Raw genomic sequence first — 26,839 nt, forward strand, 5'->3', positions numbered from 1 at the left:
GGGTGGGTCAGTGTAAGTAAGGTTAGGCGACAGTGCCTGTTAGATGGCTGTTATGGGAGTCAGGGTCCTATCCTCCCACAGGAACTGGGAGATAGGCCCTTTGCTTCCTGGTGATTGCATGTTGGAGGAATGGCTTTCAGGTTCTTGAGAAGGATACTCCTGATGTGTAGGAGACATTACATCCCAGAGAGACAGAGGAAGGATTCACAATTGTTTAGTTTGTTGTTGTTGTTGTTAACTCTTTAAGAAAGGGACATCAGGGGCTGCTTGTAAGGTGTTGGCAATAGCCAACAGTGAGTTGTTTTGGCAGCTTTCCCAGGCAGACACTTTAGGGGGTCTGGGGTCATCCTATGGATGCAGCTTTGAGCAGTTAAAAACTATGTGTTTAGGCCGGGCGCTGTTTCTCACGCCTGTAATCCCAACACTTTGGGAGGCCGAGGCAGGTGCATCACGGGGTCAGGAATTCAAGATCAGCCTGGTCAAGATGGTGAAACCCCGTCTCTACTAAAAATACAAAAAATTAGCTGGGCGTGGTGGTGGGTGCCTTAATCCCAGCTACTCGCGAGGCTTGAGGCAGAGAATTGCTTAACCCGGGAGGCAGAGGTTGCAGTGAGCTGAGATCGCACCAATGTATTCCAGCCTGGGCGACAGAGCGAAACTCCGTCTCAAAAAACAAAACAAAACAAAACAAAACCTGTGTGTTTAAGCGTTTTAATATGGGGGAAGGATGGACCCGATCCGTTTTGCTGAAGTCTGCAGATTTCATAGGCCAAGGTGGAGGCCTAGTTGAAAAGGGGGCTCAGGGAAGCCTGGCTACAGCTTGGTCAAGGAGGGGATCTTCATCAGTCCTAGGTATGTACACGGCACGTGGATCTGCATAGACACGTGTTTGGTGGAGGCTGTCTTATAAGGATTCTGCACAACTCAAGTCTTCTAATGGGAACAGACTTGGGGAGGTCACTCTTGAGGCTTTTTGTGGTATTGTGGCTACTGAGAGACCTGAGGAGGGTTCTGGCCACTAGCAGACTCATTTCATTCACCCCTTGGAATCTGCCCAGGCCTTGGACTTCTGCGTAGTAGTAACTTCACGCCCCAATGATCCCCCACGTTCCTTGCTGATGCTGTGATTGCTCCTCCAAGTTCTCCACCTATGTCCATCTGAGCACTTGGTATTTCTACTCTAGTGTAAAAAGGTCCTGGTCCCAAGTCTCCTCCCAAACATTGATTCCAATTTATCATCCAGATGCCCCTCCTTTGCCATCCCTCTCTGTTCCAGCAAAGGACAACACCCCTCAGGGAGATGCTCACAGTGGACTCCTTGTCCTCATCCTGACTCCCCTTTTCTCTGGCACCCGCAGGCCTCAGTGAGTCTCTCGGTCTCTGGCTGCAGCACAGGTCCTGGACTCGAGCCCATCTCTCCATCCCCCGCTCCACTACTCCCCTGGTCCAGCTGTCACCATTCTCACCCTCGAATGACTGTCACAGCCTCCCACCTAGTCTTCCTGCTTTACCATGTTCCCTGCAGGCTGCCTCTGAACTTTTATATTGAAATGAAACTCTTACTGTGGGGAGAACCCCTCCATTCTCAGACCCCTGGTACCCTTCACTCATTTCCCACTCTGGCCATCGTTCACTGAGTTCAGGCCACTCTGGCCTCTGCATGGTCCTCACGCCCACCAGACTCATGCCCTCTTCAGGGCTATTGTCAGTTCCACCCCCTTTTCCTACAAAGTTCTTCCCCATGTCTTCATTGCCCAGGTGCTCCCTCCCGACAGAGGCCTTGCTGACCACCCCTACCAAGATTGCCCCACATTTATGTAAATCCAGTCTGTTTAACTATTAGGGTGAGTGGCCTCCATTCATACATGATAAATAATTTACAGTTATCTAATACAGTGCCTGACTCAACACAAAGACACAGAGGAAGTTTAAATGGAAAGTTTAATTCAGGTTACTTTTGTCGGGTATCTCTCTTACATACCAAAATAAAAATGTATAAATACAAAAAAAAAAAAAAAATTAGCCAGGCGTGGTGGCTAATTGAGAGGAGATGGGGAAAAGTGATGTGGGGTTCCCCAATGTTGTCCAAGGAGATTTCTTCTTAGAAATCTCTCCCTACATCACTCTTGTAGTGAAATAAAACCATCTCCATGTAATTTATCAATTTTGTTTTTTGAAAAATATCCACTATTTGAATCTATTATAGAAATTTCTCTTTAAACATTCCTTTTACTTTACCCCAAAATAAATCTCCCTTTGCATTAATTTTTTTTTCTTTTTTTTTTTTTTGAGACGGAGTCTTGCTCTGTCGCCTAGACTGGAGTGCAGTGGTGCGATCTTGGCTCACTGCAAGCTCTGCCTCCCAGGTTCACGCCATTCTCTTGCCTCAGCCTCCTGAGTAGCTAGGACTACAGGCGCCCGCCACTACGCCCGGCTAATTTTTTTTGTATTTTTAGTAGAGACGGGATTTCACTGTGTTAGCCAGGATGGTCCCGATCTCCTGACCTCGTGATCCGCCTGCCTCGGCCTCCCAAAGTGCTGGGATTACAGGCGTGAGCCAACACACCCGGCCAAATTTTTCAACAAATACGTACTCAAGCCAAAAAATGATGCTTTAACTTATGACTTAAAATTGTTGGGACTATAACTCTAGAAAAAGTATTGCAGTTGCGTACCGAAAGTATTGATAAATGAAATCTGTTTTCAAAGTATAATACAATAATTTTGTAGACGATAAAATAGAAATTGTTCACCTAGGAGATTAATACATAAATAATATTTACAGAGCATTGTCTTGAGAAATGCAGTTTGATGATGTTTCAGTTTGAGCAAAAGATGAGGCTCTCAAGTATGGCATTTCTTTTGCTGCTAATGAGAGAGAATCCAGACTTTGCTGATGTGCTCCAGGGTCTCCTGTATTCTTTAGATTTGGAGGAATCGACCATGAAGGAGCTGGCTGCAGTGTCAGAAGGGGAAGGGGGAAACTTCAATGCAGAAAGGGGCTCCCCCGGATCCACTGGCCTCAGGGACCCTCGGATGGAGTCAACATGGGAGAACCTGGCCTGGCAGCTCTAGAGGCCTGAGTGGAGGGGAGAGAACAGCGCTGCACTAAGACCCAGGCCCTCCTGGGGAAGGGAGCAGCAGGGCTTGGCTCTTGGCTGCCTGGCTGGTGTGGAAAAGCTCCTTGTGATGGGGTGACTCCCATGGCCTCTTCCAGAGACTCCAGCATAGATAACGTCTCTGCCAGCCCTTCTTGTTGCTTAGAGAGTCTGGATCTCTCTTCTTTTTTCTTTTCTTCTTTAAACCTCCCTTCTTTCAGTTCTTGAACCAGGGATGTGATTTATTTTTATTATTTTATTTTATTTTATTTTATTTTTTTTTTGCGATGGAGTCTTGCTTTTGTTGCCCAGGCTGGAGTGTAATGGTGCGATCTCAGCTCACTGCAATCTCCACCTTCCAGGTTCAAACAATTCTCCTGCCCTAGCCTGCTGAGTAGCTGGGATTACAGGCGCCCGCCACCATGCCTGGCTAATTTTTGTATTGTTAGTAGAGACGGGTTTCACTATGCTGGCCAGGCTGGTCTCGAACTCCTGACTCAGGTGATCTGTCCACCTCGGCCTCCCAAAGTGTTGAAATTATAGGCGTGAGCAACTGTGCCCCGCTGGGATGTGAATTTCTGCATCAGCATTGCGTTGGTGCTGTTCACCTTATAAGCATCTACAAAACTGGGGATGTTTAAATACTTTCATACCCCGACATCCTCTAAAGATCCCTCAATCTCTGCGGTGTTTTTTTTTTTTTTTTTTTTTTTTTTTGGCATCACTATGCTTGCCCGTGAGTTGGCATTTCTCCTCCATGTGTGAATCCAGTGTTTCTGCAAGCTGCTTTTCATGTTACGTGGAGTCGATTCCTAACAGGTTGACTAAGGAAATGAAAGCCACGAAAGTTAGGATAGTAGTTGCCTCTGATGGGGGAGAAGGTGTACCAAACAACTGGGCACACCAGAGCTCCCAGTCTTCAATATGTTAACCTGGGTAGTGGGTACACAGGTGTTTGTTTTATTGTTATGTTAGAATCTGTGTATATGTGTTTTATAAACTCTTCTGTATGTGTGACGGATTTCAAAATATAAACAACATCAAAAAAGTTTTGAATAAAGAATTACCTAGGGAACTTGTTAAGAAGGCGGATTCCTAGCTCCATTTCATATTCTGATTCCAGAGACCTGGTCAGGATCACAGAATCCACATTTTTTTTTTTTTTGAGACAGAGTTTTGCTCTTGTTGGCCAGGCTGGAGTGCAATGGTGTGATCTCGGCTCACCACAACCTCCACCTCCTGGGTTCAAGCGATTCTCCTACCTAAGCCTCCCGAGTAGCTGGGATTACACGCATGCGCCACCGCGTCCAGCTAATTTTGTATTTTTAGCAGAGATGGGGTTTCTCCATGTTGGTCAGGCTGGTCTAGAACTCCCGACCTCAGATGATCCACCCACCTTGGCCTCCCAAAGTGCTGGGATTACAAGCATGAGCCGCCGTGCCTGGCTTTTTTTTTTTGAGACTGAGTCTTGTTCTGTCTCCAGGCTGGAGTGTGGGTACACCCAGCTAATTTTTGTATTTTTAGTAGAGATGGGGTTTCACCATATTGGCTGGGATGATCTCGAACTCCTGATCTCGCGATCCGCCCGCCTTGGCCTCCCAAAGTGCTGGGATTACAGGTGTGAGCCACTGCGCCCGGCCCAGCATCCACATTTTTAAATGATGCTAATGGAGGTGGTTCGAAAACCACAGTCTGAGGTGTGTTATATACTCCATGCCCACGTTACACGGAGTCCATTCCTAATACATTGACTAAGTCTGAATAAAACTAAGACCCATCACTAAGCCCGTGAAGTGTGGACACACCAGTATCTTCCCATGGAGGCTGTGGAAAGTGACTTGAGGACTTGGGTCATGGGGCGGCAGCCCCACCATCTCCTCATCGAGCTTCCCAGGGTTCAGTCCAGGGTCCAGCTCCACAGAGGATCGCAGTTCCTCCATGACACTGCAGTCCCACACAGCTAATAGTGGGACTGAGATCACTGTTTTAACTTGGTCAATCCAGTCAGCTTCAACTGAAATTAAACCATTAAAGACAGACTTTCTCTTATTCTGCTACTTCTCTGAGAACCTTGCCCTGGGAATCTTGTTAAAATGCAGATTCTGATTTCCTTTCTCAGGGAAGAGGCCTGATAACCTGCGTTTCTAAGAAGCTCCAAGGTGCTGCCACAGGGCTCTGCCTAGTAACCATGGATTCCACAGCCACAACAGACACCAGAGAACACCCCACCATTCCTCCTGCAACCAATCAGCAGTGGGCATCCTGGATTGGTTAATTTTATGATCAGTTAGAGGGATAAATTTGTAAATAAAATCTACTTGTCTCAAAAAAAATTCTGGTAGGAATGATTTACAGTATGAGTTAAGTTTATCTATGACCTTCAGCCTATGCACTTTCTCACCATCTGGTGAGAGCTGGCACAGTTTTGAATATTGGGATGCAGAAAACTGGCAGTTTTGAGAGTGTTATATACTAAAGAATGGGACAGTTCAAGTCAAAAATTGATAAATGATAACCTGTGCTCTTGCTGGTTATTTATTAAACACGTACTGGCTGAGCACTTACTATGTGCCAAGCGTTGCACAGCTCGTGCAGAGCGCCAGGCCTGTCAAAACATACCCAACAAGAAGCATTATTTACGGGCACTGTTTACAGGTACTGCACCCCGCTTCCATCTCTGCACTTCGTATGCACCATGTAAGTTTATGATCCACATTTTACAGATGAAAAAACCCAGGCACAGAGAGGTTGAGAAACATGCTTCATGTCACACAGCCAATGGTGGGACTGAGATCACTGTTTTAACTTGGTCAACCAAGTCAGCTTCAACTGAAATTAAACCATTAAAGAAAGACTTTCTCTTATTCTGCTACTTCTCTGAGAACCTTGCCCTGGGAATCTTGTTAAAATGCAGATTCTGATTTCCTTTCTCAGGGAAGAGGCCTGATAACCTGCATTTCTAAGAAGCTCCAAGGTGCTGCTGCTAGTTCCAGGACCACATTTTCGAGTTTGGAGGCTGAAGTATTTAACAGTCTGTATTGTGAAAACGGAGGGGCAGTGTAATGAACTGGGAGGAGTGTTAGATGGGATTGTGAGGCCTGGGAACAGAACCTGGACCTCAGACATCTGTGTCCCCTTGTGCTTGTCAGTTCACCTCCTTGGGCTCAGGTTAGATGAGATCTCTAAAGCATAACTTCTGCTTCAGTAGCCTGCACAGTGTGTGAAAGTGTCATTGTCTTTTATGAATCCTAGCTGATGCAGAACCCTTAAATTAGTTTAGATTTGCAGATATAACAAAATAATACACTTTTAAAAAGTGACAGACTGGGCATGGTGGCTCACACCTGTAATCCCAGCACTTTGGGAGACTGAGGCAGGTGGATCCCTTAAGGCCAGGAGTTCAAGACCAGCCTGGCCAACATGGTGAAACCCCATCTTTACTAAAAATAAAAAATTATCTGGGTGTGGTGGTGCGTGCCTGTAATCCCAGCTACTCGGGAGCCTGAGGGAGGAGAATCACATGAGTTCAGGAGGTAGAGGTTGCAGTGAGCTGAGATTGTGCCACTGCACTCCAGCCTGGGTGACAGAGCGAGACTCTGACACACACACACACACACACACACACACACAACACACTGATGGGTTTCCCCCAATCCCCATTATAGAGTATTTGAAAAAGTAAAAAGGAAGAAAAGAATCACCATCTCTCACTCCAAAGACACCCTGTGTTTGAACATTTTGGTCTATTCCATTATTTTTATGGAAACTGATTTACTTTTTTGTATGCATACTTTTGATGATGTGGTAGATATAGTGTCAATCTGGCTCTTATTTAGCATTACAAAATAACTTTTATATGTTATTAAAAAGTCCTATTTAATGGCTACATTATGCTCCATTTTATGAATATAGCTTACAGTGTGTATAACCTTACTTTTGTTGTAGCTATTTCTAATATTTTGCTATTATAAATAATTCCTCTGTTGAGGGTTATTTCCTTAGATTCTCAGATTTAGTTAACGAATTTTAAAAGTTTAAGGCTTATGGGAAAGCTTTTAAGAATAGTAGTCTCTCTTTGCTAAGTAAATTTTTATCTGGAAAATTTACCTGTGTAGGGACAGATTAATAGAAATTACCACACCTGAGGAGATACACTCTTAATTCACTAAAAGCAATAATAATAATAATATTTGTGGCCAACCTGTGTTGATGAGTTAGTAGGTCCTAGGCACTGTGTTAAGTTTATCATCCTTATTTTACAGATGAAGAAAACCTGCTTGATATCACACAGTCAGGAGTCAACTGAGTTGGGGCTTTGAACTTAGGTTTATCTGATGCCAAAGTTTGTGATGCTCTTCAACCATTTAGGGTACCTCAGAGTGTGGATTTTGAATCACCTGCATCAGCATCATTTAAAAATATAGATTCTGTGGTCCTGACCAGGTCTCTGAAGTCAGAATATGAAGTGGAGCTAGGAATCTAACTTCTTGACAAGTTCCCTAGGTAATTCTTTATTCAAACTTTTTTTTGTTTATATTTTGAAATGTGTCACACATGCAGAAGAGTTTATAAAACACATATACAGTTTTTAAAATAATAGTAAAACCCACTACACCGGTTAACATATTGAAGATTTGAGAGCTCTTGTGTGCTCACTTGTTTGATACACCTTCTCCCCCATCAAAGGGAACTACTATCGTAACTTTTGTGGCCTTCATTTCTTTGCTTTTCTTTATAGATCCCTAAGGGTATCCCTGAATGATACAGTTTTGTTTGAAAGACTGAAAAGCCCAAAGCTGGCCCTTTTGGGAAATAGCAGTAAATCATTGATATGTGAAGGTTCCCAGCAGGAGGTAAGCTGAGCAATGTCTTTGGGACAGAGTCTGGATTCAGTTTCCTTGAGAAGATTCCACCTGGGGAAGTCAGTGGGCAAGGTCTTGGGAAGATTGTTAATCACAGTGAGGGCATCTGAGCAGGGCTGTGGTTTGAACAGCCGGCAAAAATACGGCTGAAGAGGAAGGAGGCAGCTTTTTCTCTTTGCAGCTCAGCTCACTAGGACCTCCCTCGAGTTCTCAGAAGAAGATTAACAAAGAATGACTCTCAGGGAGACATAAGTATCTTTAGCTAATCCATGCAATGGGGCGTGGGAATGGGGATGTGGGAGAATGGGGAGCCCATCAGCTCCTGGTTCTTGTCTTAATCTGTTTTCTGTTGCTATAGCAGAATACCTGAGACTTGGAAATTTAGAAAGAAAAGTGGTTCATCTGGCTGATAGCTCTGGAGGCTGGGAAGTCTAAGGGCATGGTGGCAGCCTCCGGTGAGGGCTTTTGCTCTGTGTCATAACATGAACAAAAAACTGAAGGGCAAGCCAGTGTGTGCAAAAGAGACCACAAGAGTGAGCCAAGCTCAATTTTATAACAACCCGCTTTCAGGAGAACTAACTCACTCCTGTAAGAACTAATTCACTCCCAAGAGAACAAACTCACTCCCCAAATAACAGCCTTATCCATTCAGGAGGGTGGTGCTCCCATGACTTAATCAACCTCTTAAAGGCCCCACCTCCCAACACCATCAGTGGCAATAAAATTTCAACATGAGCTTTGTCAGGGGCACTCCAATCATAGCAGTCATTAAGATAAAGTACAAATAAGCTTCTGTATCAGGCTCAACAGGCAGCCTGTCTTTAGACTGGCTTCTTTCATTGAGTAATATGCATTTAAGTTTTCTGCATGTCTTTTCATGGCCTGATAGCTCATTTTTTTTTAGTGCTGAATAATATTCCATTGTCTGGATGTGCCACAGTTTATTTATCCATTCACCTCCAGAAGAACATCTTGGTTGCTTCCAAGTTTTGCCAACTATGAATAAAACTGTTATAAACATCTGTGTGCAGGTTCTTGTGTGGACATTAGTTTTCAACTCATTTGGGTAAATGTCCTGTCTTTTAAAAATATGTTTTTCTCTCTTGTTTTTTTAAAACTTTCCTCCTCATTTTTGCTCTATTTTTCTAAAAGATTTCCTTAGCTTTTTTCTTGACTCTACTGAGTTTTAAATTTCTGCTATTATGGTTTTTCATTTCTAGGAAGTATTTTGGTTAATTTGTTTTCTGAACATTCCTTTTTTACAGCATCTTGTTCATGTTCCACACAAGCAAAACTTTGGTCTCTTAGAGGATATTATGTTATTTATTTATTTTCTCCAATTGCATGGTGTCTGATTGCCCCAAGTTGCTCTTTCTTTTATCTTTTTTGTCTTTACTTTTCATGTCAGAGGCTTTGCAGATGTCTGTTGAACCTCAGGTGATTCTAATGCACCTAATGGCCTGAGAAGCAGTGCTAGAGAGTCTCCTAACCTCTCCGAAGCTTAATCATCCCAACAGAGGTCCCACCAAGAAAAGTGACACAGTTCAGTATTTTCCCCCAGAACTAGAGCTTCTCTCTTCCAATTAGAGGCCTAGCACTTTTCCTGAATGAAATGTCTTATGACAGTAGCCTTAGAAGTGGTTTCATAAATTATTTTGTGCATGGTTCACTCCCCTAGTATGTTTATTCGTACCCATCTTACGTTCTTCTGCCTGTGCCAATGCTCCTTTGCCCCTGTTTAAGTTGGAGAGAAACCTGACACTGGCCATCAGGAACATGATGCTGACCTTGGCTGTCCTCACCTGCTGGGCAGACATAGTTGAGGCCAACATCCTGGACCCAGAGTAGAAATTATAGTCCACTTGTGGAGGCATGCAGCAGGCCGGAAAGGCCCCTGTCCAAGGCCAAAACATCTTACCATTGTATTGCTGCGGCAAACAGGAAGGGGTGTATGCCTGTAGAAGTGCTGAGGATATGTAAAGGGAAGCCAGGGCCCGCGGTGTTGACACAGGGGGCAAGTCAACTCACATTAGAAATGAACCATATTTTCTTTTCTAATAAATATATATATTTCAACAATAAAGTTGTGTGTCTTAATACGTGTGATTAATCTATCTTTAGTCATTCAAAACATTTTTACAAAATAGGGTGCATATGCAAAGAGATTTGGCATAGGGAAGGAGGAGAAATAATAGCAATGATTTCCAAGTAGTAGACTTTTACTATGTGTCATGAACTTTACACATACCTCTTTTAAATAGTAACCTTATGAGGTGAATTTTATTATAATTCTTTTTTTTAATAAGTGAGAAAACAGTGATCTGGAAAGTTAAGAAATTTCCCCAATGTCACCCAGCTCCAATGTAACACAGGCAATAAGTTTGAGAATCAGCATTCAAGGCCAGGTCTGTTGATGACTCTGCTGCCCACAGTCATAACCATTATACCACACTGCCTACACAGTAGACACTCAGTCACTTTTGAATGAATGTTCTGGCAGGACCTTATTATTAACTTAGATGCAATAGCACCCGGATTTGGACACACCAACCATCCCATTAGAATCCCCTGCATCAGTTAGCTATTGTCAGAGTAATGCTATGAAACAAACCACTCCTAGTCTTAGTGGCTTAAAATAACTGTCATTTATTCTGAGGGATCTGCAGGTGATGTGGCTCTGCTTCAGGCTGTGGTAGCTGGAAGTCAGCTGAACTAGGCCAGGCTGGGTTGAGTGGGTCTCTTTTAAGCTACAGATCTGCATAAACTTGGCTCCTTTCTTAGCTATTTTGCATGTAAGCTAATTCTGAGACTCAGCTTGAAGGGGCAGTAGCCAACGGGGGGAAGGTCTTTTTGTAGCAATGACAGACATGTCAGAGGGCACACTTAACTGCACAAACCATTTCACACCCTTGTTAGTGTCATGTCTGCCACCATCCCACTGCCCAAAACAAGTCATCTGGTTGAGTCCAAAGTCAAGGCATGGGGCTGCAAAGTCATGTGGCAGAGAGCATAAATTTGGGGTGGTAGTGAAGAACTGATGCTAATAATTCAACCTACCACACCTGCCCAGACCTAACATATGCCTGCACAGTGTGACTGTAAATAAATGTTTACAGGGAAGCAAAGTGATGAGGTTTAACATATTTCCTATGTCTATTTCATGAAGATCATCACTGCTGCTGCATAGAGAATGGATTGAAGGGACAGGGAGGGAAGCTGAGATGCCAGCTGGGAGCCTGGTGCTGGGTGAGAGATAACAGTGGCCTAGATGTGGGTGGTAACAATAGAGATGGAAGGATCTAGACCCATAAGCACCACACGCAGCTTATGGAGTTACTATCATTGCTTTAAAGTTACTATCATTATTTTAAAAAATACTGTAGTCTAGTCTACCAACTATACTATAAATTCCATATTTTTACAATGTATATATAATTCTTTACAATGTACATGTGAGGTAGACATAAAAAAGATGAAAGCAAATATGGAAACGACTGTTAGAATTTATTTAATTGACCCTGGGCCTAAAAAATGTTGACACATGATAATTTTCTTTTTGGGGACAGATTTGGCATTTTTCTATACTTAAAAAAAATGTTCCTTTGGGAGGCCAAGGTGGTAGGATTACTTGAGCCCAGGAGTTCAAGACCAGCCTGGACAACATAGCAAGACCCTGTTTCTACAAAAAATAAATAAATAAAAATAATTAGCTGGGCGTGGTAGTGCACGCCTGTGGTTCCAGCTATTTGAGAAGCTGAGGCAGGGGGATCATTGGAACCCAGGAGGGTGAGGCTGCAGTGAGCTATGCTTGTGCCACTGCACTCCAGCCTGGGTGACAGCGCGAGACCCTCTCTCAAAAAACAAACACAAAACAAAGTTCTCTTGTCTCTAAAGTTTCTTTAGTTCAGTGTGATGACATTTAGAACTCTAGAATGTTGGGTTTGTCATTTGTCAATGACACTTAAATATCTATGTAATGGGACAGCTCCTTCCAAAAAAAAAGGGAAACTCACTCAAACAAAAAGTTGTGTTTGGGTGTTGTGAATATGGGTGGTAGCATTATTCCTTTACAGGCTTTTAAATGTTATCAAATAGTTAACACAACAGGTCCTCAAATAACATTGTTTCCTTCAACGTTGTTTCATTACAATGTTGATGAGAAAAAAAAATTGATTCCAGCCCCGGGCCACTGTCTGTGTGGAGTTTGCATGTTCTTTCCATGTCTGCGTGGGTTTTCTCTGGGTACTTCGGTTTCTTCCCACATCCCAAAGCTGTGCACATTATGTTCATTAGTGTGTCTGAATTGTCCCTGTGTAAGCGCATGTTGGTGGGTGTGTGAGAGTGCCCTGCGATGGAATGGTGTCTTCTCCAGGGCTGGTTTCTGCCTGGTGCCCTGAGCTGCTGGGACATGCTCCAGCCACCATGGCCCTGAACTAGAATAAGTGGGTAAATATTAATAACTATCTTACTTGTTTTTATTAATCTTTCTTAAATACATGTATAGCCTTCAACGTTTGATATTAGAAATGTTTTGGGTCCTTATTTAGAAGTTTGGTGATGTTTTGTGACCAGAAATATGCCATAGGAACTCACCTCTTGTGTATATCAATTAGCTTATGGTAAAATTGGTTCATTCTGGACCATTTGGCTTAAAGTCGCAGTTTCCAAGAATTTATCAACAATAATGTTGTGAGGACTTACCGTACCGCTTTCCTAGGCCACAACATCTGATGAATGCCTTCAAGTAGTACATCAATTAAAATAAAAGTACGGAAATAGTTTTAGGTGCAGCAGCACCCTCTCTGTCCACCTCCAGTAGATTCTCTGGAATCGCTGGCAACTTCTTGAATAATTAACCTTGGTGGCCTTGAGCTCTTTCCCCTGATCTTAGTTGTCCCTGGTTCCACCTTCTGCTCTGCCACCTTGTGGATTTATTGGGAATTGCGTCTTCTACTGGGAGCCTTGCCGACTCACCTAGTTACCGCGCTGGGGCTTTTCCTGAGAACCGGGATGGGGTTTAGAAGAGAATTCTCACCGCCGAGTGACACTCACAATAAGACACTTTGCTCTTTCGGTCTTTCTATATTCCTCCCCCTCTCGCTTCTTTTGGGACAACATCCAGAGGCCAAGCTGAAGGGCATTTGATGGCCTTGCCAGTATCACACCTGAACGGCCCTCCCCACCTAAGACCTTGCAGCAGCCTCCCAGGGTGTGATACAGGCCCCGACTCTCTCCAGTCTCACCATCCCAGTCCACCAGAGGTTTCCTTATGCTTTAAAAAAATTATAAAAATAATACAAGCTTGCTTAGAGCTTACCAGTGAAGGAGACAGATTTTTAAAAAGTAAACAAATAAATGCAATATGTATAAATTATGGTGAGTGCTGTGAGATGGAGAGTAGTGGTGGTGGTGGGGGCAGGGAACTTTTTATTAAGAAGGTTGGTAAGGGCAGGGTTTCCTGAGTAGGAGAAATTTCAAATTGAAACCTGAAGGATGAGATAGATCCAGTCATTAAAAGAGGGAGAAAAAGCACATGCAAAGGTCCTGAGGCGGGAGTGGGCTTGTTAAGCTGAAAGTGAGTGAGTGTGGCCAGATGGCAGTGAGCAGGAGGGGAGTGGTTGAAGTAAGGTTGGAAAGGGCAGTAGGCACAAAAAACACAGGGTCCTGTTGTGCTTGGTAGGGATTTTAATTTTATTCTGACTCTCATGGGAAGATGAAAGATCTTATGCAGGGAAGTGATGAGGTCTAACTGATACTTTCTATTTCATCCTTGCTGCTGCCTGGAGAACGGATTGAAGTGAACAGGGAGGGAAACTAGAATCCCATTTAGGAGCCTGGTGCCAGAAGCTGGGTGAGGGAAACAGTGGCCTAGACTTGGGTGGTGGCATTAGAGACGGAAGGATCTAGATCCATGTTGTCTAATAGGGTAGCACTAGCCACATGTGGCTACCAAGCACTTGAAATGTATAAGTGTAAAATCTACACCAGATCTTGAAGATTTAGTACAAAAAAAGGATATAAAATCTCTCATTGATAACTTGTTTATAATGATTATGTGTTAAAATAATAATATTTTGGATATTTCATCATGTTAAAATATAATATTAAAATATTTAACCTTTTTACTTAAAAAAAGTGGCCACTGAAAAAATTTAAATTACATATGTTGTTTGCATCTGTGGCTCTCTTTATGTTTTTATTGGACAGTGCTGATATAGAAAAAAGTTGCAAAATTTAAAAAAATACTTTTTTTTGGATACAGGGTCTTGTTCTGTTGTCCAGACTTGAGTGTAGTGGCATAATCTTAGCTCACTGCAAGCTTGAACTCCTGGGCTCAAGTGATCCTCTGGCCTTGGAATCCCAAAGTGTTAAGATTATAGGTGTGAACCACTATGCCTGGCCCAAAAATACTTTTATTGTGAATTTACATTGGACACATTAGAAATTTATAGCTAAGTATAGATTTTGTTTCGGGCCCACAGAAGATATTTATTTGATATAATAAAACAAAATAGTGTTCTATCCAACCACAAAGAATAAAAGGAGTGAAAAATTTGAATATACGCATACAAAACTCAAGCTGTTTAATGTGACATTTTTTCTTTTTTCTTTTTTTTTTTTTAAAGAATGCTACTGGCTGCATGCGTTGGCTCACATCTGTCATTCAAGCAGTTTTGGAGGCCAGGGTAGGAGAATTGCTTGAGCTCAAGAGTTTGAGACCAGCCTGGGCAATATGGCAAAACCCATCTTTACAAAAATATACGAAAATTCGCTGGGCATGGTGGCACATGCCTGTAGTCCCAGCTACTAGTGAGGCTGAGGTAGGAAGATCACTTGAGCCTGGGAGGTTGAGGCTGTACTGAGCCAAGTTCGTGCACTCCAGCCTAGGTGACAGAGGGAGATCCTGTTTCCAAAAAAAAAAAAATGTTTCTAAAATTCCTTAGTTATTGGAAATTATGTGAAAACAGAAGGATGTTAATAGCAGCAGAGTGCATGAAATCAAATATCGAATTTTGAGCAAATGGGCCAGGTGCAGTAATTCTTTCTTGCCTGTAATTCCAGCACTTTGGGAGGCTAAAGCAGGAGGATCACTTGAGCCTGCGAGTTTGAGACCAGCCTGGCTAACATAGTAAGCCCCTATCTCTGCAAAAAAGAAAAAAAATCAGCTGGGCATGGAGATGCACACTTGTAGTCCCAGATACTCAGGAGGCTGAGATGGGAGATTGTGAGCTCAGGAGGTTGAGGCTGTAGTGGGCTGTGATTGCACCACTGCACTTCTGCCTGGGCAACAGAATGAGACCCTGTCTCAAAAAAAAAATTATATATATATATATTTGAGCAAATGAACATGTGAGACAACTTTGCTAACATTGCATGATTTTTTTTTTCTTGTTTACAATCTGCTCAAAATATCTTTATGCTGACTGTGTGGGCAGCACATTCAGGTTTAATATCAGTTACACATTAGCATAAATTTGGAGAAATACACGTAGGGTATTGTTTTCTTTTGAGCTGGCAAAGTGACCACAGAAACATCAGATCATCTCTCTGAATACAGAATTTTATCCAAATAAATGTCACATGCCTTCCAGACATATTTTAATCATGTATTTAATTTCTTAGGCTGAGAGCAGTGTCTCATGCCTGTAATCCCAGCACTTTGGGAGGCTGAGGCAGGAGGATCGCTTGAGCCTAGGAGTTTGAAACCAACCTGGTCAAAACAGTGAGACCCTGTCTCTACAAAATAAAAAAATAAAAAAGTTAATTGAGTGTTGTGGTGCGTGCCTGTAGTCCCAGCTACTCGGGAGGCTGAGGTGGGAGGATTGCTTGAGTCCGGGGGTTAGAGGCTGCAGTGAGCCTCTGCACGCCAGCCTGAAGTGAGACCCAGAGTGAGACCCCCGTCTCAAAACCAAACCAAACCAAACCAAGCCAAACCAAACCAAAACAAAAAAAGAAACCTTCTTCATGTGATATTTATAGATGATTTGAATTTGAAATGACTTCAGCTTCTTAAACTTTTGTTGTCTTTATAAAAATACCCTTGAATCTGGAGCATGGCTGGTTCCAGTCTTATGACAGCATGTTGCGTGAGGCCCTGTAAAAGATGAGGAGTTGTCCCTGAGGTTATGGGGCTTATTGGGAAGAGCACATGTTCTAGGTTTGAAGACAGAAGACGTAGGCTCTACCTTGGCATCCATAATGTGTGAACTTGAACTTGATTTCACATCTTTGAATCTCACTTTTCTTACTTGTAAAATGGAAGTGGATGATGAACAGTACTAGCTGCCATGAAGGTCGTAGCTTTCCCCTCATCCTTTATCACACCCCACAAGGTAGGTGCTCTTATCTCCTTTTGACAGGGGAGGAAACTGAAGTTTAGAAAGGGTAAGTCACTTACCTAAGGCTACATTGCTGGAAAAAATTGAAGCTAGGATTTGAACTCCGTTTTTCTGTCTCTAAAGTCAGCTGAAAATTGTTTTTCCCCACTCATCATGCCCCTTGCTAATTTCCCTGCCTACCTCTGAGATTATTGGGAAGATCAAATTAGACTGGTGAATGGGCTTTAGAAAAATGTCATAAAAGATACAAACGTATAACAGATCATGAATTCTCAATGAAACAGGAGCATAAACGGAAGCTCCAGAGAAACACTCACAGACGTCTGTCTGGTGCTTATCTGTCTGTTTAAATGAAGTGAATATCACATGTTGCTTTTTCTGATTCAAGCTCTGAAAGTCATATTACAGAGGAACAATTTCCTTCCTCAGGATGAAAATTTACAGGAATTCGGAGGAAAATATTTCAGTGGTCATTACTAAAACGCTCAGAGTCAGATACATTCAGCATCATACCGTAAGTCCCATTAGTCAAAGCATAAACAAGTGCAGGGCCTGGCGTGGCTTCCTTCAAGTTGGCTGACTCAGTCTGGGAGGATTCACTCAGCAAGAGGCAGAGGAACCAAGGCAGGATGAAGACATTGCCTGTGCTCGTGCTGTCTCTTACCTTACTGACTGTCTTCTCAGGTGGGCACTGACTCCAAAAACAGTCTATTTCTATGCTGACATGATAAATAATAGTCTATTTGATATTTAATTTTTAAATTTTAAATAATATATAGTGTATATAGATATTTCAGTGCTCTTTCTTTTCTTATTTTTCCATAACAGCAGGCTTCCAGAATTTTTATCATTAAAGATATGTTATATTTTAAAAAAAAATCTTTAAATGTATTTGAGCACTTATTCTCAAAAATGCTGATAAATCTTCAGCTTCTGATAGCTTATTTTAGAGTTTATATGAGATCACCAAAATTTGATATATTTTTATTATGATAATATCTTTTAGAATTTGCAAGTAATTATCAAAGCACTTTTATACTATCTTCCTTGAGGGGTTGTGATGATGAAGTTTAACATAATCTTATTATCACTGGGCATCTTCCAGTAATGACTTTAAACTTGATTTAGTATATTGAGGATTAAAAAAAACTTCCATGAAAGCAAACCTAAGAGACACAGACCAGTGAACTGAAGATTCATTAAATTAATACCCACTTTTAAAGAGAGAGACCATTGCAATCAGTAAATATGTTTAGGTTGTGCAGCTTTTGCTCTGAGTTAATCATGTTAGAAAAAATTCAAAATTCCTTCCTGAGCCCTCTGGAATGCTGTGTCCTTTGGGACAGGTCCCCAGGAAAGAACTTTCGTGTTTTAACCAAAATTGAACTTGAAAATCTTTTGCCTTGGACTGTTGAGATGGCTCATGAACTCCTGAGCCTGAGTGTCCTTAAGGCACCTTCCCAACTTTTCCAGAGACCTCCCCGATTTTGACGGAGAAGCAGGCCAAACAGCTCCTGAGATCTCGGCGACGGGATAGACCAAGCAAACCCGGATTCCCCGACGAGCCAATGCGGGTGAGTGCTTGGCTCTGGCAGTTTCAAAGAAAATGTGATCATTTGAATGCCATTCACTATGAAACTAGGTGTTGGTCCCAGCATGGGCTGCTAGTTAGGGGTTCGGTTAGAGTTTCAGGTATAAAATACCTGCAATCTCAATCTTTTACCTATGCATTTTCTCCTTTGGAGGTGCCAGCCTGACTCACCTGTTGTGAACAGGATAACTTAAAATAGAAAATAATGAGGCCAACGGTGGGAGTTCCAGAATCTGGAGAGGGCTGCTGAATGTCACCCCTGTCCTGCTTGCTGGGGAGCTGTTCCCTTTAGCCAACGCTAACCCCATCTACTGCCTCTTCCCTTGGGCCCCGGAGCAGGCTGGACCAGCATCCTTGGTCAATGATGGTCTGTCCAGGCAGGGAGAATCTCTGCCCCAGCTGCCTGAGGGGTTCTGCTCCGATCTCATCCCTCTGATTTTGGTCTCTGGCCTTACTTCTACCCTGTGGGGTCATGATATCCACCTGCCTAGTCTTTCTGAACCAGGCTCCCTCTGTGAGTAGATGTTACTAGACCCTGCTATGCTGGCCCCGGACCCAATTCAGGCCTGGCTTGGTTCCTCCTGTTGCTAAAATGATACTGACTTTGGTGGCATTTTAGCCCCACCCAGTGAAGGGAAGTAGCAGTGACCTAGCAAAGTTAGAATGTCTGGGAAGCCGTGTCTGTCAGGCTGGTCTCCCATCCTGGCCCCTTCATCTGGGCACGATGCTTATCCTGTCTTCCCTGAATCTCCATGTTGAGGCTCAGAAGGAGCTGCAGTAGCATTTACCTTCATTCACTGCAAAATCTCGTGCATAATTAGATTATTTCATTTAAAGGCTCTTATTAAGATATAGTATTGCATAGTGATGAAGAGTGCTGACTCTGGGGTCAGACTGGGTTTGAATCTCCCTGTTTTCTAACTGGGTAAGTTTGGGGAAGTTTCTTCACATTTCTGCAGCTCAGTACTCTCATCTATAAAATGGGGATAATAAATACTATTGCTGATATTACTATAATATTATTATTATAAATAATAATGTAAAATAATTATTTTATGATGATAAAACAAAGTACTTCTTAGGAAAGCACTTAGAAAGTGCTCAGCAAATGGTAACTATTCCTCTGAGTATTAAGTACCTGGTACCTGCTAGGTGCTGGGGCTGTAGGTTTCTGCTCAAAGTCTGTGGTGGAGACAGAAGTAAGCAAATGGCTGCTATGCAGTATGATTTAAGAACAGATGACTTCCGGCTCTTAGGGATAGATGTGGCTTTTAATTTTTTTTTTTTTTTTTTTTTGTAGAATAAGAGGTATCTTGGGTTTTATCTTGTATCTGGTAGAGAACAACTGAAGGATTTTTCAAGTGGGGGAGTACAGATCTGGGTGTTAGAGAGTTTGAGACAATGAGAGGAGGCCCATGACTAAAGTCTGGGGTCACCAACACTCAGAGGTGGGCAGGGGAAGAGGAACCCTGAAAGGGCTGAGAAGAAATGCAGAGAGATAGAGAAGCCAAGAGAATGGGGGTGGCAGAGCAAGGTGGGGAGGCATAGGAGGGGGTGGGGTGAAGGAGGGGCAGCATGTGCACAACTGTGATGGGCAGGAGGATGCCTGGAGGGAGGGATCCTGTTGGCAGCCGGCGGCGGGGTGGTGGGGGCTCTGGCTGGCCCCCTGTGCTTTTGGCATGATGCCTGGAGTGGCCATTCTGCAGCTCTTCCTCAGGGACCCGGCAGGGGCTGGGGGAGCTGTTTGAAGAGTTCTCAAAGCAGTGGCTCCTGCTCAAGGTGCTCGAGAGGCAGCTCTAATGACTCCCACATCTGCCCCCTGACATTTTCTGTGCCAGCATCCGCACCTGGCTTTTTGAACTCTGTCTGTGGAATAACAGTCTTTGTCCTAACTGAGGCATTGTAGATGTGGGTGAACAGGTGGGTTTGAATTGTTGCAGCCCGTTGTTGCAACTGTTGTTGCCAGGCTAGACTCTGGCGCTAAAACCCTGTTTTGTGTGGTCCTTCCCCTGCTCAGAAACTTCTGAAAGCTCCTCCTCTGTTTGCTTTTTCCCACTTGTGGTCATCACCTCCCTTAATCCTTGACAGCCCTCTGCTTGCTTCCAACTTTGCAATTTTACTGAATATCTGGCTTTTTCTGGTTTGTTTTGCTCATCTTTTATAGGCTTGACCACCACCCGCTCCTCTTAACTGCCTCGAACCTACCTGATTAGTTTCCATGTAACTCCTTCTTGCCTCAGAACCTATTGCTGAGCCACCATCCCATCCTCCATGTCCCTCTCAGAGACACTACATCCAATGTCCAGAATCCTCAGGCATTCAGTCCAGTTTGGAAAAGTGGTCATATGTTTTACAATTGAAATGTGAAACAAACATGCAGTCAATTACTGGGTGGCTAGTCTACACCAGTAGTTCTCATCCATGTGTGATTATGCCCCCTCATCCCCAGGGACATTTGACAATATCTGAAGACATTTTTGGTTGTTACACCTGTGTGGGGCATTGCTTTTGGCACCCAGTGGGTATAGACCAGGGATGCTGCTAAACACCCTACACAGGGCACAGGGCAGCCTCCACAACCCGGAATTATCTGGCCCAAAATGTCAGTAGTGCCAAAGGAGAGGACCCAGTCTACACACTGCCAAGTAAACTTTTTCTTGTTTACTCTCTGTCACGCTGTGTCTCTCTCTGTCTCTCTCTATAATTGCACTCACTTGAACACACACAGAATTGGTTGAATTAACAAATAGTTTCTGGTATCGTATTTTTTCTAGAAATGTGTCTCTTAACTTTGGTTACATTCTGGAACCACCTGGGGAATTTAAATTCTGATGCCTGTGTCCCACTCCCAGAGGGCTGGCCTGGGGTGGGACCTGGGTATGGGGGATGGGGCCAAAGCCCCAGTGATGCCAACCTGCAGCTGAGGCTGAGAACCACTGGGCTAGGCCAGCTGGGAGAAATCAGCCACGTGTGTACCAGCTCCTGTGGTCTAGTTGGGAACATAAAAGCATTTAGAAAGCTGTTAAATGTTGAACTGGGTGGTATGGAGAATATCTTAGTTGTTTAGACAGAAAGAGAGAGTGAGGGAGTCAAGTGGTGGGTGCTGATCAAGATGTGCACTTAATTAGATTTTATATTGACTGTGCCCTACTAAGCACCAGGGACTGAGGATGAAAGATAAACCAGACATTCTTCCTTACTCAAGGTGCCCATTGTGTGGAGGTGGAGCCAGAGTGCTCCAGCCTGATTTGGGCTCACCAACGAGATTGTCTGGTACAATGGACTGTGGCTCTGCAAGAAGAGAGTCTCTAGCTCTAACTGGAAGGAAAGGGGAGGCTGGGAAGGCTTCCCAGAGGAGGTGCCCACCCAGCTGTGGCTTGAAGGATGACCAGGAGTTCTCAGGCAGTGCAGGCGGTAGGGATGAGGCAGGAAGAATATTCCACCCAGTGCATTTCCAGTCCATATTCTGCCGCTAACTAGTTGTGGACTTTGGGTAAGTCACTCCCTCTTTTGCGAGCCTAGTTTTTTCATCTATAAAATGCAGAGTTTGGCTGGAATCTGGCCTAGATTCCAGAATGTCTAATTCCAGGTCTCATATTGTAGGGCTCTGGATAGAACCTTGGGGCTGACACAGGTTTCCTGGTGCCAGTCTGCAATGTGACAGAAGAGCCAGAGGCAGCAGGATACCAACCAGAGTGAGGAGTCTGGCAGTTTATTCCGAGGCCCCTGGAGCGGTGTCCCTAGAAACCACAGGCCTCCTTGCCTCATGCTGGCTCTGCTGCTGGGAGTACTCCACATCCTCGACTTACTATTTGACCCACTCACGCCTCTTGGGTCTCCTTGTTGACTTCTTCTTTTATGAATTTACTGAAAGCAAAATTAATAATGCCAGTCAGTGGCACATAAAAAGAGGTAATTTACTGCATTTAACTGTGACTGTCAAAATGATCCTGGCCCTGCACTCCCAGTTGGAGCATAAGAGGCAGTGGCCTCAGGTTTGTCCTTGGGTGGTGAGGAGCCGATGAGGCTGGACCTCTGGCCAGGGGAGGTCAGAGGCTGGCATTAGAGCTGCCATACGGGCCCACATCTTCATAGCCCGGGAAGGAGGGAGTTCAGAGGCTAAGGCCTTTGCCTCCTGGGAGCCAGCCCTTCTGGTTCTTTGCCTTTTGCCAAGACCTCCTCACCCTCCTTGTTTCTGAGTGTAGGCCAAGAACAGCCGCGCACAGATGTCCCTTTGCTTGGGAAGAGGGTGGGATGGATGCACCATGCTGTGAATTTGGCTGCCAGTATTGTGTATGTGTGTGTGAATGTGTGTAAGGGGTGTGTGTATGAGGGTATGTGTGAGGGTGTGTGTGTGAGGGGTGTGTGTGAGGGATTTGTGCGTGTGAGGGGTTTGTGTGTGAGGGATGTGTGAGGGGTGTGTGTGTGAGGGTGTGTGTATTCGAATGTGAGAACTGTATGAGGGGTATGTGTGTGAGGAGTATGTGAAGGTGTGTGTGAGGGTGCATGAGGGGTGTGGGAGAGCGATGCATGTGTGTAAGGATGTATGTGAGGGGTGTGATGGTGTGTGTGAGGGTGTGTGTGTGAAGGGTGTGTTCAAGGAGTGTGTGTGAGGTGGGGGTGTGCGAGGGGTGTGCGTGAGGGGTCTGTGCAAGGAGTGTGAGGGTGTGTGTGAGAAGTGTGAGGGGTGTGTGAGGGGTGTGTGTGAGGGATGCATGTGTGAGGGTATATGAGGGATGTCTGAGGGGTGTGTGTGAAGGGTCTGTGCAAGGATTGTGTGTGAGGTGAGTGAGGAGTATGTGTGAGGAGTATGTGTGAGGGGTGTGTGAAAGTGTGTGTAAGGGTGTGTGTAAGGGGTGTGTGTGAGAGGTGTGTGAAGGTGCAGGTGTCTGTGAGGGTGTATGTGTAAGGGGTGTGTGAGTGTGTGAGGGTGTATGTGTAAGGGGTGTGTGAGTGTGTGAGTGTGTATGTGTAAGGGGTGTGTGAGGGGTCTGTGTGTGAGGTGTGTGTAGAGGGGTGTGTGTGAGGGTGTATGTGTGAGGGGTGTGTGTGAGTGGTCTGTGTGTGAGGGGTGTGTGTGTGAGGGGTGTGTGTGTGTGTAGAGGGGTATGTGAGGGTGTATGTGTGAGGAGTGTGTGAGTGTGTGTAAGGGGTGTGTGTGAGGGTCTGTGTGTGAGGATGTGTGTGTGGGGGGGTCTGTGTGTGAGGGTTGTGTGTGAGGGGTGTGTGTGAGAGGTGTGTGTGAGGCTGTGTATGTGTGAGGGTGTGTGTGAGGGGTGTATGTGAGGGTGTACGTGTGAGGGGTGTGTGAGGGTTTGTGTGTGTGTGTGTTTTGAAAAGGCCTTACTGAGTATTTTTTCAGAAGGTCTAAGTTCCAGCTCCCTCTTCTACTTTCACCTTGACTTGCGGACCTGGTTTTTGTGGAATGATGGCAGATGCATCGCCAGGTTGTTGTGCGGCTGGGTTGGAAGGTATTTGGATGCCACAGCAGAGTTGGGTTTCTGTACACAGTAGGGAGCTGTGCAGGGATTTCAAGCAGGGGAATGATGTGATTAGATCTTGCTTCCAGGGGCCCTTTAGAGGTTCAGGACACAGCCTCTTAAATGCTTGCCTTTAGATGCTGTCATACCCGGGAAATAGGAAGTGACGTTTTGGATGCGCTATTGCACCTTCTTGCCATGGTACCCAGCAGACAAACAAGTGGACTTGGGCAAATGAGTAGAGTTAGTGATCATTGGAAAATGCATGTGCCCTTGAGAACAGAGCCACACACCCTCACACACACCCCTCCACACTCTCAATCACCGAGAGATGACTGGTCGGGTTACTTTATTTTGCTTCTCCGTGTTAAGGGACTGTGCAAAAGAAAACACTTTCAGAGAGGGAAGAGGCCATTGATGAGGGTAAACAAATGGTGCTTTAGGGGAGGTGTTAAGAATTCAAAATGAAAACAAGTATGAAGATTTGCAGAAGTCTCTCCCCATGAAGATCTACTGAGCCATGTTTATAAACTTAACACTTGGCTTAAATATTGGCAGAGGCTGGCTTCTGTGGATTTATAGGCTTTTTGGAAACAGGTTGAGACAAGCTGTGCCCGTGCACACAAAGGGCTAGACTGTTTGACATAGATCCTGCTGATTCACTGCAATAAGCTGTTCTTTTCTGACTTGGTGGTGGGAAGGACAAAGTGCTTTTGAGAAGATTGCTGGATAACCCTGTACTGTAGGGAGGGCCAGTATTCAACCCAGAGGAGCACGGACATTTTGCAGGGACCCTAGATGGAGGAAGGCAAGGCCCAGAGGGGATGGAGAGGGAGATCAGAGGGAGGCAGATGGCTCTGGGTAAGAGAGAAGGAGGGATTTTGAGTGTATGGAGGCAGCGTATGGAGGTAGCATATGAAGAGAAAGGTGGGAAGGTAGAACCCAAGGAGGACAACCCACTGAAATTCCCAGCAGCAGGAATAACTGATACATTTATTTTATGGTAACTCTCGACACTGAGTTTAAAGTTGCTTTCTGCTCTGTGCTGTTATTACCCACTGCTACCCCCAAACCTTAGGACAAGTCCGCTACACACAGAAACTTTGTGTTAGTAGTTCCTTGAGGGAATGGTGGATGGCAGGGGTGCGTTGTATGGGGTGGTGGGGGCTGACAAGAGAGCAAGGGAATGGCTGGAATATGGAAGTTGCAGGGGTAGAGAAATTGGTTATGAGAATAATTCAGAATAAACTTGACCCCACATTTTCAGAGATTTTGGAGAGTAGGGTTCTAGACTTCCTAGGAATGGGATGAACCCTCTCCGAAGGCTGGAACTAATTTGCTTGGAGACATCCCTTTTGGAGGCATGTAGGTTTCAGCTGAATTGACTTTCTACTATTTATTTATTTATTTATTTTTGAGACAGGGTCTCACTGTGTTGCCCAGGCTGGAGTGCAGTGGTGCGATCATGGCTCACTGGAGTCTCGGCCTCCTGGGCTCAAGCGATCCTCTTGACTTTCTACTTTAGACAAAGTGGCCCCATCATGTTAGAGAGCTCATGGTATAATGAAGGCTCAAGATCCTGACAGAGAAAAAACAGCTGTTTGGGGAGAAATTAATGACGATCAGGCTGTGGGAAAAGAAGGGCTAGGTTTGTGTTTAGAGGGAAGAAGGTAGAAAAATATTCTGAGCTTTCTTTGAAGGTTTCCTTAGTGATGAATGTGCTTATGTTGATTTTCAGGATTGTGGTCTAAGGTCTTGCTATTCAAAATATGATCCCCAGCTGGGCTGCACGGGGCCTTACCTGGGATCCCGTCAGACATGCAGACCCGGGCTCCTCTCCACACTTCCTGAAGGCAAATCTGTGCCTTCCTAACCCCCAGGTGATCCCTGTTCACCTTCAAGTCAAGAAGTGCTGTCTTGGAGAACTGCAAAGGTGGTCCATCTTAGCTCCTGGCATCCTGGGACTGGGAACCAGTACATGTTGGTTTTGTTTTGACACAATTGATCTTTCTTCCTTCCTTCTGGGCACTCTGCTCACTTGGTTTCCACTTTCCCAGCATGTCTCGCCCAGGCTTCTCATTCCACTTAGTGGCTCCCGCTGCTAGTTTTCCTTTACTGGATTCTTGGCCTCTGACGGTTGTTTAAATGTCAGGAGGTCCCAGGGCTCTGCCCTCCATGTGGCTTTAAAGCTCACCTCCCTGCTGATGGCGCACACTTCTATCTCCAGCCTGACCTCTTCCCGGTCATTTACATGACTGTCTACTCCACACCACTGTTTGTACTGGAGTATTTAACAAGCATTTCAGATCTAACAGCCCCAAACAAAATTCACTGTTTTACTCTCATAATGGCTGCTGTCTTAGCATTCCACATTGGGCTAAGGGGACCACCTCCAAATCCAGAACCTGACTACTTCTCACCCTCCACTGCCACCTCCACCACAATTATCTGTAGAGTGGACTAAGCAATAATCTTGTAATGGTCTCCTTACTTCCTGTCTTGCTCTCAGTGGAGCAGTCAGAGTCATTTCTTAAAGTGTAAACAAGATCCTGACCCTCTCCTGCTCAAAACCTTCCAATGACTTCCTGTCTTACTCTGAATAAAATTCACAGTCCTGGTCAGGTGGGGTGGCATGCACCTGTAGTTCCAGCTACTCAGGAGAGGCTGAGGTGGGAGATCGATTGAGCCCAGGAGTTCAAGGCTGAAGTGAGCTATGATTGCTGCACTCCAACCTGGGTAACAGAGTAAAATTCTGCCTTCCTAGGACTCACACCCAAAACAATGCTATATGCATGTAAATTTCTAAAAGAAGGCCTAGAGAGGTAATCAGTTGACGTTTAACTGTATCATCTCATTTAGGAGACTAGGATTAAAGGTAGTGATTTGATATCTGAATTGTATACTAGAGTAATTACTTGTATAATTAAAAATATTTAAATCTTTCACATGTACTATTGAAAAATTGGAAACCAAGAAAGAGTCAAAAGAATAAAAGAAAATCAACTGTAGGCCGGGCGCTGTGGCTCACGCCTGCAATCCCAGCACTTTGGGAGGCTGAGGCGGCCGGATCACGAGGTCAGGAGATCAAGACCATCCTGGCTAACACAGTGAAACCCTGTCTCTACTAAAAATACAAAAAATTAGCCAGGTGTGGTAACGTGTACCTGTAGTCCCAGCTACTTGGGAGGCTGAGGCAGGAGAATGGCGTGAACCTGGGAGGCGGAGCTTGCAGTGAGCCAAGATCACACCACTGCACTCCAGCCTGAGCGACAGAGAGAGACTCTGTCTCAAAAAAACAAAAAACAAAACAAAACAAAAAACAGGAAAATCAACTGTAGTCCTGTCCCTTCTCCCCAAAGACAGGCATTTAAAAAATGTATTTCTTTTTAGTCTTTGTATATATTTTAAAAAAGTATCTACAATTTTCTATCCTGTTTTTTCCCTTAATATTAACATACACATGTCTTCA

At 44.4% G+C, this 26,839-nt stretch overlaps 1 protein-coding gene across 3 annotated transcripts in view; it reads left to right on the forward strand.

Moving 5' to 3' along the window:
- The window catches only part of C19H17orf67 (chromosome 19 C17orf67 homolog), a 43,071-nt gene that overhangs the window by 1,388 nt on the left and 14,844 nt on the right, over nt 1–26,839 (forward strand). For 2 of the 3 annotated variants that reach the window (XM_054460192.2, XM_054460191.2), the window contains exons 2-3: nt 16,729–16,983; nt 17,773–17,873. In XM_054460192.2, the coding sequence (XP_054316167.2) occupies nt 16,929–16,983; nt 17,773–17,873 (156 nt within the window). In that variant the 5' untranslated portion in view covers nt 16,729–16,928. Of the gene's footprint in view, nt 1–5,217; nt 6,423–16,728; nt 16,984–17,772; nt 17,874–26,839 lie in introns of those variants that run through there. The other variant, XM_063656052.1, reaches the window with a different exon arrangement.

This window comes from Pongo pygmaeus, chromosome 19 (genome assembly GCF_028885625.2).
Source record: "Pongo pygmaeus isolate AG05252 chromosome 19, NHGRI_mPonPyg2-v2.0_pri, whole genome shotgun sequence".
In the NCBI taxonomy this organism is placed as follows: domain Eukaryota; kingdom Metazoa; phylum Chordata; class Mammalia; order Primates; family Hominidae; genus Pongo; species Pongo pygmaeus.